The 13,419-nt window shown below is 35.8% G+C and overlaps 1 protein-coding gene across 9 annotated transcripts in view; it reads left to right on the top strand.

The window, feature by feature from the left end:
- yem (yemanuclein) overlaps positions 1–13,419 on the top strand; it is a 661,372-nt gene that overhangs the window by 252,434 nt on the left and 395,519 nt on the right. For all 9 annotated transcript variants that reach the window (XR_011017928.1, XR_011017929.1, XR_011017930.1 and 6 more), the window contains exon 6: positions 8,036–8,197. Coding sequence is in view for 6 of the 9 variants with exons in the window: in XM_068226662.1 (XP_068082763.1) it covers positions 8,036–8,197 (162 nt within the window). In the remaining 3 variants the exon portion in view is untranslated. The remainder of the gene's footprint in view (positions 1–8,035; positions 8,198–13,419) is intronic.

Genomic DNA, 13,419 nt, shown 5'->3' on the forward strand with positions numbered 1-13,419 from the left:
AGGTTCTCGATCTTGAGGTCGCCCCAAGAAGCGATGGTTCGAAGACATCAAGGAAGACATGCGCCTTGTAGGGATCACTGAAGCTGACGCCCTTGACTACAGGAAGAGGAGGATGGCATGTTCAAAAGCGGGTCCCGCACCAATGCAGGACTAAACTCTAGGTAAAAAGAAGAGTTTTAAGCACAATGAACCAAGAGTATTCACAATCAAACACACGTACAGCGAAATCTGTCCAGTAACTGAGCCTCCGTACCTTTTTATAACCCCTTCTCCTTATGAAGACAATTCTACCCGCTGAAGTTACCATATTTACTCGTGTATTAGACCCACCCTAGCTTTTCGAGACAAAGAAAATGAAAAGATAAATCTCGCATACAAGACTCCCTCCCCAACGTAATTCGCCAGAGAACAACTACTAATCTGCTTCGAAGCGGGTTCAAGCCTTACTGCAGCTCTGATATCACACAAATTTGTGAATAGTTTCACCTGTACAAGCCGCGGAATGAGAATGCGTCAGTCATGCGGTACATCTGTGTTTTGTAGATAAGAAATATCCGCCTCCGCAGCGTAGGCCTACCACAGCTCTGATGACGTCGCACAAATAGGTGAACAGTTTTGGACATTGGAAGCACAAATCAGTCATACTGTATGTCTGTGTTTTGTAGTTAACAATGTTTGGTGGTGTAATTGTTAGCACAATTAGCTGTCGTTCTCGGGGCCCTGAGTTCAATTGCCAGTACTGTGCTGCCAGGGATTTAAGAATGGCAACATGGTGATATGCAGTAAAAATGGTACATACAGCTCCCCTCCATTGGGGGTGTGCCTAAAAAGAGCTGCACCACCACGAGTTTACTTTAGTTAAGAAATATTCACGGTTGTACTATTGATATAGCAGACAAGATCATTTACAAAGTGATTGTTTAATATCTCATAACTCGGGCTAGTATACGTAATTCTTGGAGGGGAGTAGGTTTGAAATGTGATAAAAACAATCCAGTCATAATGATTGTTTTACTCGCCAATGTACCTAAATAATAATAATAATAATAATAATAATAATAATAATAATAATAATAATAATAATAATAATAATGTAATTGATTTTACGTCCCCACTAACTACTTTTACGATTTTTGGAGAGGCCAAAGAAAACATACTATGCATTAATAAAAAATGGAGACAACGAATGTACGAAATTACAACAAATGTACATTATGATAATAAAACAGATCATCGCTACACCTGTAGACACCCGTAAATGCGGCAAGCTTTCCTGTAATTTTTTTTCGTTGTGGAACTTCTGGCACTATCCGGACACTCAATAGCATACCTAACCTATACAATGCAATCTCTCTTATCTCAATTACAGCTATTTAAATAAATCCTGATGTGATAAACATAGAGAATGAGCTTGACATATACTTTAATGTAAATGTCCGGCTTTCAATAGCCACAGTTATCCAAGAATGCTTCCATTCACAATGTATTACATTCGGAAGTACAACTCGTAATGTATGCTAGTTATTAGCTAATGGGTTGACTATAAGCATATAAATATAAGGTATATACTGCTCTAAAAAACGATAATAACATTAATATAACCATAGACACTCATGATCAGGCAACCAATCTATTAAATAAACTAATCTCTCCTACTAAGTTTAAAGAAGGAGGCGCAGCCATATTAGAAGAACTAAGAAGAAACCATCATATAGCCATTGAAGGCATAAAATTCATTAAACCCTTACTTACTAGTATTCTGCGTCTTCCTAAGCGCTCATATGTAATATTTGCTAAAGCAAATAAACCAGAAGAACATAACCCATGAGCGATCATAAGCGTGTAACTTCCTCTAAACCCTCAAACTCTTAACGTTATTAAACCCCCCAGGACAATCCCTATATGAGAAACCGAAGAATAAGCAATTAAAGCCTTTAGATCCGTTTGATATAAACATACTAAACTAACTAACACACCGCCTACTAAACTAATGGCAACTCAAATATAATTATACTTTAATCCCAAAGAAACCATTATTGTATAAACACGTAATAGTCCATATCCCCCTAATTTCAACAATACACCTGCCAAAATTATAGATCCAGATACTGGCGCTTCCACATGCGCTTTCGGTAATCATAAATGAACAAGAAATATTGGAATCTTTACTAAAAAGGCCAAAATTAAAACCAAGTAAAATATAACATTAAACAAACTTACATTTCTCAACAAACTTAAATCCAAATTACCATAAATTCTATACACATTAAATAATCCCACCAATAAAGGTAAGGAAGCTAACAAAGTATAAAACAATAAATATACCCCCGCCTGTAATCGTTCAGGTTGATATCCTCAACCTAAAATCAAAAACAAAGTAGGAATTAATCTACTTTCAAAAAATAAATAAAAAGAAAATATACTCATACTTCTAAAAGTACAGTATAATATCAATAATAAAAACAAAACATAAATTTGAAATAACTGATTATAAAATTTAACACGATAAACCGATTCTCTACCTGTAATCATCAATGCACAAATTCAAAATCTCAATAAAATTAATCCATAAGATAAAATATCTCCCCCGAAACAATAACTTAAATTACCAAAATCACCTGATAGAGTACAACCTACAAAAAATATAAATGTTATAAAATATATTAAAGACTGAACCACCCATCAATAATCAATTAAAAAACATAAAGGGATTAAAAATACGATCATAAATATAAATTTTAACATTGTAATACTCTAAATGTTTGAAAAAAATCATTGCCATGAGTTCGAATTATAGAAACCAACACAGATAGTCCTAAAGCCCCCTCACAAACAGAAAATGTTAAAAAAACTATACTAAAATACAATTCATAATCAAAAAAATTTAAATATAAATAAAGTAACCCAAACAAACTCAACACAATAAATTCTAAACTTAACAATATAGATAATAAATGCTTACGTTTAGAACAAAAAGTTCACGCCCCTATTAAAAATACTAAAATCAAGACAACTCAACTTATATTTATTACCATTGTTTTAGTAGTTTAATAAAAACACTGGTCTTGTAAACCAATATTAAGATTTTCTTCTAAAACTCAGAGGAAAGAAAAATTCTTTTCACTAATCCCCAAAATTAATATTTTATATTTAAACTACCCTCTGAATTTTAAATTTAAGAATTCTTGTCTTCAATCTTCTTAATAGTATGATTTTCATACAAGCTAATCATCCTCTTGCTATAACCCTCATTATTATTGTACAAACATGTATTATCTCCATAACTGTTGGATTGATATCCTCCTCCTTTTGATTCTCCTACATCCTGTTCTTAATCTTCCTAGGAGGTATGTTAGTCCTTTTTATCTACATCACTAGTTTAGCTTCCAATGAACTCTTTTATACTTCTATAAAAACTCTTGTAATTTCATTACTACTTATAGCCTTAATTCTAATAATTTCATCCATAAGAGATCCATATTTTACCAATATACTTACTAAAAATATGGACCTTACATCAATCGACCTAATATATTACTCCCTAAACACAGAAGCCACCCCTCACTTAATTAAACTTTACAATAAACCCAACCATCTCATTACTTTAATACTAGTGAACTACTTATTTCTTACCTTAATCGTAATTGTAAAAATTACAAACATCTTCCAAGGTCCTCTGCGACAAAAATTTTAATGACCAAACCTATACGAGTATCACATCCTCTTTTTAAAATTGCTAATAACGCTTTAGTAGATCTGCCTGCCCCCTCAAACATCTCCGCTTGATGAAACTTCGGATCACTCCTCGGTCTTTGTTTAATAATCCAAATTGCCACGGGTCTTTTCTTAGCTATACACTATACTGCTAATGTAGATTTAGCTTTTTCTAGTGTGGCCCACATTTGTCGTGATGTCAACTACGGTTGACTATTACGCACTTTACATGCCAATGGTGCTTCTTTCTTCTTCATCTGCCTTTACCTTCATGTGGGGCGCGGAATATATTATGGTTCATATAATTATATACACACCTGATCTACGGGTGTCGTAATCCTATTTTTAGTTATAGGAACAGCTTTTATAGGATATGTTCTCCCTTGAGGCCAAATATCTTTTTGAGGAGCAACTGTAATTACAAATCTTTTATCAGCTGTTCCTTATTTAGGTATTGATTTAGTCCAATGAGTTTGAGGGGGATTCGCAGTTGATAATGCTACCCTCACTCGATTCTTCACCTTCCATTTTGTTCTACCATTTATTGTTGCTATAATAGTTATAATCCATCTCTTATTCCTACACCAAACAGGGTCAAATAACCCCTTAGGTTTAAATAGAAACTCGGATAAAATTCCATTTCACCCTTATTTCACCTTTAAGGACATTTTTGGATTCATCATTATAATTGCCATTCTACTATTATTAACTCTTCTCGAACCTTATATACTAGGAGATCCTGATAATTTTACCCCTGCTAATCCCCTAGTTACACCTGTTCATATTCAACCCGAATGATATTTCCTTTTTGCATATGCAATTTTACGGTCTATTCCCAATAAGCTGGGTGGAGTAATTGCATTAGTAATATCTATCGCCATTCTCCTCATTCTCCCCTTTACTGCAAACAATAAATTCCGTGGAATCCAATTTTACCCAATCAATCAAATTCTATTTTGATCTATAGTTTCTATTGTCATCCTTTTAACATGAATTGGTGCTCGACCAGTAGAAGACCCTTATATTCTAACTGGCCAAATCCTCACTGTCCTATATTTCCTTTATTACATCTTAAATCCTTTTATTTTTTATATTTGAGATAACCTAGTGAATTAGTTATTAAGCTTATGAAAGCATATGTTTTGAAAACATAAGACAGAAGTTCAATTCTTCTATTAACTTTACTAAATTAAATCCATTAAATAAATAAAGAATGTATAAAAACCCTTAACCCCAAGAAAAATAATAAAAAATTTAGTGATAAAGGTAAATAAGCCTTCCATGCTAAGTATATCAATTTATCATACCGAAATCGTGGGAGAGTCCCTCGAACCCAAACAAATATAAAAGCTAAAAAGGTTAACTTAAAAAAAAAATTGGTAAAACATCTCCCCCTAAAAAAATTACACAAAACAACATTCTTATAAACAAAATACTAGTATATTCAGCTAAAAAAATTAATGCAAATCCACCACTTCTATACTCAACATTAAATCCTGAAACCAATTCAGACTCCCCTTCTGCAAAATCAAAAGGAGTTCGGTTAGTTTCCGCCAAACATGATGAAAACCATGCTAACATAAGAGGAAAAGTTAAAAACATAAACCATACATAACCCTGAAGACTCATAAATCTTATTAAACAATAATTATCTACTAAAAAAATAAATCTTAACAAAATCAATGCCAATCTTACCTCATAAGAAATTGTTTGAGCAACAGCCCGCAACCCCCCTAATAGTGCATAATTAGAATTTGATGATCACCCCGCAATCATTACTGTATATACTCCTAAACTCGTACATACTAAAAAAAAAAAAAATTCCCAAATTAAAAGTGAATAAAGTTGTTAAAAAAGGATAGATTATTCAAGTCACCAAGGCCAAAAATAATGTAAAGACAGGAGAAAAATAATATATTAAATAATTTGATGCTACAGGATATGTTCCCTCCTTAGAGAATAACTTAATTGCATCAGCAAAAGGCTGCGGCAACCCAATAAACCCTACTTTATTGGGCCCTTTACGAATTTGAATATAACCTAAAACCTTCCGCTCTAATAAAGTAAGGAAAGCCACCCCAATTAATACACAAATAATCAACATAACAACTCCTAACATTCTTATTAAAATCTCCGTTAACAATACTACCTGTAATACTCTTACATTTTTGAATTCTAAATTCAATACACTTCTCTGCCAAAGTAGTACTTAGTGTTTATCATCTATATCAAAAATTATTTTGAATATTTGGTCCTTTCGTACTAAAATATTCACTTATTATAAAGATAGAAACCGACCTGGCTTACGCCGGTCTGAACTCAGATCATGTAAGGATTCAAAAGTCGAACAGACTTATTAATTAAACTTCTACACCTAATCATATTCCTTAATCCAACATCGAGGTCGCAATCTTTTTTGTCGATATGAACTCTCAAAAAAAATTACGCTGTTATCCCTAAGGTAACTTTATCTTATAATCGTTAATAACGGATCAAATATTCATAAATCAATGTTTATAAAACAAAGAGTTATTCTTATCTTTGTGTCACCCCAACAAAATACGGTAAAATACATATTAATAACACCACCAAACAAAATATATACAATTCCATATAAAGATCTATAGGGTCTTCTCGTCTTTCATATTTATTTAAGCCCTTTGACTCAAAAGTTAAATTCTATTTATTACACGGAGACAGTTAATGTTTCGTCAAACCATTCATTCCAGCCTTCAATTAAAAGACTAATGATTATGCTACCTTTGCACGGTCAAAATACCGCGGCCCTTTAATTTTACTATCAGGGGGCAGGCCCGACCTTAAATTCATCCCAAAAGGACATGTTTTTGATATACACCAGCTGGGAATAACGGATCATCTCCAGAAATTATTTGCGAATAGGTTCTCACTGTTTGGAGAATAAAACTATTCTTAAAAGTTTCAAAGAGAGAGGTTCTCGAATGCTTTTAATGGCAGGGCGTGGCCGACGAGATGGCAGTGAAAATGTCATCATTTGGAATGACGATACGCTGGTAGCGGGGAAGTTGGCGCACAAGACAACGATAATTCAAATGAAAGCACCAAGCACTGATCAGGTTTACTGAGTGATAGGCCTACTGCTCAACTGACAGAGACAAATGACTGGCCATTAAGTTCTTTTGTATTAATATTGCATAATACAGTAATATGATATCATTATCCTTTTTCTCTACGGGTTCGAGTTGAAGTGAGATGAATCTTTGTAGTGAATTTTTATGGCCGGATGCCCTTCCTCATGTCAACCTCATCAGAGGAGTTAATGAGATAAAACAAATGGCGTGGTATAAGAGTAACTAAAACTTGCTATATTTACTTCATATATAGACCTGAAAGTCATACATTCACCTTTATTTTCTTTAAATTAAGAAATATTGCCTTCAAATGAGAATAGCCAGTAAAACTCGGAGTACATTCATAAGATGTTAAAGAATAGTGTAGAATGTTTATAGCTCTTTATAGCTTGGAAGTCTTATGTTCACTGCTCAAAATTTGAGGTTATCGCATCTTGGACTCCCCCTTTCTCAATTTTTTTGGGCCGTAAAAGTGAAAAAAATCGGGGAGTGGTCCTAATACGCGAGCAAGTACGGTATTTACAGAAGTGGTTGAGCGTGGTGCAAAACGAGACAATAGCCATTCTAAAGTGTCCTTTTACTTCCTTTGTGTCTGTCACCTTCTATGCATCTGTCTCGTTCTATACAGTTTACCCTCCTAATTCACATAAATATATCTTTTTAAGAAAGATAATTGTAAGAAATTACGGACAGCAATTAGGAGATGTGAAAATTTAGTCTTTGAGATGACTGCAAGCAGGTATGTGAAGATGGAAGGAAAGGAGACAAAAATACAAAGGTACTTCTAGAAATATGATCGTAATATAAAAAATTGCCAGAAAATCACAAAAACCGTTAAAGAAAAGGCAAGATATAACTTTATATGACCCGTGAAAATTTCTTAATTTTAGTCGCTGTAGTAAAAATTGTGCTTAACTTGTATATTTTATGGCAGTAATATGTATGAAAAATTATGTATCATAAATATCCGGGCTTTAGTTATTACAAAATATACTTCTCTGCTAGTGGTGTATTAATACTGTTTGATATCTTGGTTATTGTGTGTAGAAGCTCAGTTGTTTAACTGCCGTTGTTAGGTAAGAATTGTTGAATGGTCTCATTTTTGTTGTCCATCGTTCTGCTTTTATTATTTCTTGTAAGACATGCTTACATCTCTACAGTGGATATGTTTTAAGATGTTGGTAATTAATGTACATCTAATTTTATTTCAGAAATAAAGGAAGTACAAGAGCAGAAGAAGAGTGTTGTAAACTCTATATCTAAGCCTGTTAGTACATCAATAGTCGATGTGATTGAGTCTGTAGTGAGTGCTGCTCGAGGAGGAGAAGATTCTAGCAAGGACAGTAGCAGTGTGGTCTCTAAGTCTGGATCAGGTAATAGCCTAGAACCTTAATTACTTAACACACTACACAAATTGTGTGAAAGTCCCTCTTTTTTCTTGAGGATTTCACATTCATGTTTAATTTAGAATCTTGTACCAGTTTCATACAGCTACATATCCAAAACATTTCCACAGAAGAAAAACGAAAGGATGAAAGCTGAAGATAATCAGGACATGCATGTAATTGAAACAGAACAAGCAAGTGTTTCTTGTCTTGTCACTGGTTTAAGGTTAACATTGTTTTTGTCTTTTTTTTTTGTTGTATTTATCTAAGTTTCTTTTTATCCTTCACTTGCTACTTAAGAAAAGAATTTATTATTTTTAACAGCAACTCTTCGGAACTTCTATAGATGATTGCTCCTCTGGTGAAACAGGGAACAAGAACTGATCAGGAGCCAAGAAGAAATAGATCAAGAAGAACGGGAATTGATAAGACGATAGTATGTGAAGACATGTAGGTCATCCTTTTCATTTTGTGCTTCCTTGTTAGTTCATTTCTCTCTTTTCTGTGGCACTGTCTACCCTTGACTTACTTGACTTAAATCCTGTTGTTCCTTGTGGAACATAGGGCATCAACAAAGCATCTCCATCTGATCCTGTTGCCAGCCATTCTCTTCACCTCTCTCCAGGTCTTGTACAGATCTTCGCCACGTTTGTTTAGGCCTTCCTCTCCATTTACCTTGCGGGCTCCAATCCAGTGCCTCTGTCTCAATGGCTTAATTCCCTTTCCTCAATGTATTTCCATTTTCGCTGCTTTATCTGTATGGCCGTCTCGGTTTCACCCGTCCTTCTCCATAGTTCATGATTGGAGATTACTTCTGGCCAGTAGATGTTTAAAATCTTCCTTAAACAGCAGTTGACAAAGGTCTGCAACTTGGATGTAATCACTTTAGTCACTTTCCAGGTCTCGGACCCATATAGTAGAACAGCCTTGACATTACTTCGGAAAATGCAAAGTTTGGTCCTGATAGATATTTTGTTGTTCTTCCATACCGGATAGAGCCGAACAAAGGCACCATTTGCGTTTTGTGTACATTTGGAGACATCCTGTTTTGCTCCTCCGTCTGCGGTAACTACACTGCCCAAGTAAGTGGAACTATCCACATCCTCTATAGGTTCATCACTGAAGACAAATGGATCTAGTTTGTTGGTGTTCATCCTTGGGGCCTTGGTCTTCTTTGAGCTGATCATTAGACACGCCTTTTTTCCTTCTTTTACCAGGTCTTCAATCTTTTATTGCATTTCACCATGTGCCTCAGACAGGAGAGACACATCGTCAGCGAAGTCTAGGTCTTCTAACCTGGATACCACGTTTCAAATTTCGCGTTACATTCTGCATTACCGCATCAATCACCACCAGGAACATGGTTGGCGAGAGGATACAACCTTGACGTACTCCTGAACGTACAGATATAGGCTCAGATACTCGGCCCTCATGAATGACTCTGCATGTATAATCACTAGGGAGCGGATTTTTATGTAATTACATATTTTTTTGCGTAGGTTTTAACGCAAGTTACGAAGTTCATTATTCCTATTGTGCATCCCCAAGTGTAAAAACTGAATCTTATTTCACATAAAAGCACATATTTTCACATTTTAAAAATATAAATACATATTTTAAGAAAATCTATAATAAGCACATAAATCGGCAATATTTGTTGATCAATAAAATTGAAAATGCTTCTTTGTTATAAAATAATGCTCGTATTTTCATTTTACGATTACGGTATTGTTTTTAGGTGTATTTAACATAATATATCTGAATGTTTCGGCTATTTATGGACTTCCCTCCATAAGTTCTAAAACTTGCTGGTCACTGGCTATGTCGTTACATTTAGACAGCGATTTGATTTGCTGTACAAGATGTTTCCTTGCATGTTGTCATTCCAACTCTTTATGAGTCAGCCCTTTCAGGTTTTGTTTATAGAATATCAGCGAAAGGCAATCACGGAGAGATAAGGTGGCGTAATTCGATTACGACATGGGAGACTCAGAAGAATATTGCCCCACCATTAGGTAATGGAATTTCATCACTCCTAAGAGTAAGGTTAGCTGTTCGGGTCCATATATCATTCCCGTGGTCGTGTGATTTTGTATGGATTTATAAGAAATATTTCCTTCAGTGTCCGCTGCTATTCTTTTTATTGAAACAGTGATTCACCGTAAATGCGTGTGTCGTAACCTGCAAAATAATGCCAAAAGAGAAGTCGAGTACAAGATCGTGTCTTCAACAATATGTAGTGGAATTTAAAAGCATTTTCACTACCGATGGAAAAGTATTATTTTGACAACCGTGTGGTAAAACAGTACGTGCAGATCAACGTTCTCAAGTAACCCAGCATTTGTCTGGAAATAAGCATACTGCGGCTGCTTCGCGTGTGCGTTCGCGATAATTACTAATAGCTGAACCAGCTACTTCAAACGCAGGCCCATTTAAATATTCCCAGTATTATTTAGATGTGTGCAGAGCATTTGTTTGCGCCGACATTCCTCTTGGTAAAATAAATAATCCGGGACTGAGAAATTTCCTAACAAAGTACATTAATTTTGAGCCTTCAGACGAATCCACATTAAGGAAAAACTATCTCCCAAAATGTTACGAAGAAACTTTACAGAGAATTCGGGCAGTATGTGATAGCGTAAAGCTGTGGGTGAGCATTGACGAAACCACTGATTCAAGTGGCAGAAAAGTAGGAAATGTTGTAGTTGGTGTGTTGAAGAATGACAAAACTGCTTGCGAACATTCTCATTTGCCAGCGTGTAAAGAAATGCTTGCTGCAAACCACGTCACTATAGCTAGGTTGTTCAATGAAGCCATGCACTTTCTTTGGCCAAATGGTATAAAATACAACCATGTAATGCTTTTCCTTACTGGCAGTGCAGCTTACATGAAAAAGGCAGCCGAAGGCCTTTCTGTGAGCTTTCCGAAAATGATACACGTAACTTGCGTTGTTCATGCTCTACACAGGTTATGTGAAACTGTGCGGGCTCAGTGTCCTCAAGTGGATAAATTAGTGTCTAATGGCAAAATAGTCTTCGTAAAAGCACCCTCAAGAATCGATCTTTTTAAAGAGAAAAAACCCGGATCTTGCGCTTCCTCCTCTGCCTATTGTTACGCGGTGGGGTACTCGGCTTAGCGCTGTGGTATACTACGCAGACAATTTCGAAAGTTATGCATCCGTTGTGAACGTGCTAGATAAAAACGACGCGTCGTCAATTGAGATTCTTCAAGAGATACTAAAAGTCAGCTCTTTGAAAAATGATTTGGCGTTTATATCTGCCAATCTAAGCTTCCTGTGTAAAACTATAGACATACTTGAAAAATCCACTAACCTGTTGTCCGAAACAGTGAAGGAAGTGCGCGCTGTTGAAAATAAATTAGATTCACTCCCGGCTTCGCAGGTACAGGGACTGTTAAAGGCCAAATATCAAAATTTGTTCAGGAAAAACAGAGGATTTCAAACAATGTGCCAAATTTCTAATGTATTAGAGGGTGCTCATGTTGGCGAAATTGATGGCGTTATTGTTGGTGACATTCCTCTCTTTAACTATGCTCGTCTGACTTCTTGTGATATGGAGCGATCGTTTCCGCAGTATAAGGCGTTCTTTAGAGATAATTGGCATGCATTTGTGATGGACAATTTGGAGATGACCTTTGTTGTTCACTGCAATTCTGAGACTACTTCTAGCAACTAATATTCCAGCGTGTGATGGGTGAGTACGAACTGGTGGTATTTTTTCAAATATGATAGGTTGCTTTTGCCATATTTAAACAAATCATTACCTTTAAAAAAATAACCATTCATAATATCTACTCTGGCATATCAAAAATTAATATACCCTACAGCACATTTCCATACACAGACACCATTTTGCCTTAAGGAGCAAGTTTGGTAGCACCATATTCTAATACAAAACATTATACTTATTTACTTCTTGAGCGCGAGTACTTATGTGATATTTAAAGGAAAATAATTTCAATTTTTTATCACATATTTTAAAGTTTTTCAGCACATAAAAAATAAATATTTTTCACATTTTTAGCACATAAAAATCCGCTCCCTAATAATCACGGTATGTTTCTTGAATAAGGTTGGTAATTTGTGATGGCACTCCACACCGCTTCACTTTCTTCCACATAGCTTCTCTGTTGATTGAATCAAAAGCTTTTTCGAAGTCGATGAACACTGCATAAAGGCAAGATGACAACTCAGCACACTGCTCGAGAATTATCCTCAATGTGTTTATTTGGTCTACACACAAGCGATTCGATCGATAGCCTGCCTGTTCCAGTCGGAGCCTCAAGTCGATATACTCCTTAATTCTGTTCTGCAGAACCCTGGTGAAAACTTTGCTAGGAATTGAAAGAAGCGTAATGCCCCTCCAGTTGTTGCAGTTTGATGTATCACCCTTCTTTGGCAACTTCACCAGCAACCCACATCTCCAATCTGTCGGCATTTCTCCATTAACCCATATCTTCTCAAATAGCGGCTGCAACATAGTGGCAGTGGTATCCATATCAACCTTCATGACTTCTGCTGGAATATTGTCAACTCCTGCTGCCTTACCAATATGCAACTCTCTCAATGCCCGCTTGATTTCCTCCAATGTTGGAGTGCAGACTCATAATCCTTGCGTCAGGCTGGGTTTCTTCTTCTGCTTCATCTTCTTCTTCTTCGCCTTCTCCCGCATCTACTGGCTTCAACAAGGAGTGGTTTAACACCGCAGAGAAAGGTTCTTGCCATTGCTTCAGTTGATCCTCAGAGTTTGTTTCTGACTGGATGGTTTTTCTGCATCTGCTTCCTTGCCAGAACTCTGGTGATGGTATAGAGTTCTCTAAGATTTCCCTTTCTGGCTGCCTCCTCTGCTTGTTGAGATAGTTCATCTATCCATTTCCTATGATCTTTCCTCACACTTCTCTTTACTTCCTTATCTTTCGCAGCATATTTGGATTGCAATTCTGTCTTCCTTGCTCGTGTCTTACATGCGTTTATTACTTCCTTCACCTCTTTCCTTTGTCTGATAATTTCCCACATCTGGTCAGTCATCCAGTCTTTTTTCTTCCTGTCCTTAAAACCCAGGATATTTTCACTTCAGTAAATACAGACTTAGTCTTCACCCAATTTTCCTCAATAGTTTCATCCTCCACCTCAGTGAGTGCTTGAAATCGATTCTTTAGTTCTATCTTGAAGGCTTCTCTCAAATTTGTCA

Source organism: Anabrus simplex, chromosome 3 (assembly GCF_040414725.1).
Source record: "Anabrus simplex isolate iqAnaSimp1 chromosome 3, ASM4041472v1, whole genome shotgun sequence".
Lineage (NCBI taxonomy): Eukaryota > Metazoa > Arthropoda > Insecta > Orthoptera > Tettigoniidae > Anabrus > Anabrus simplex.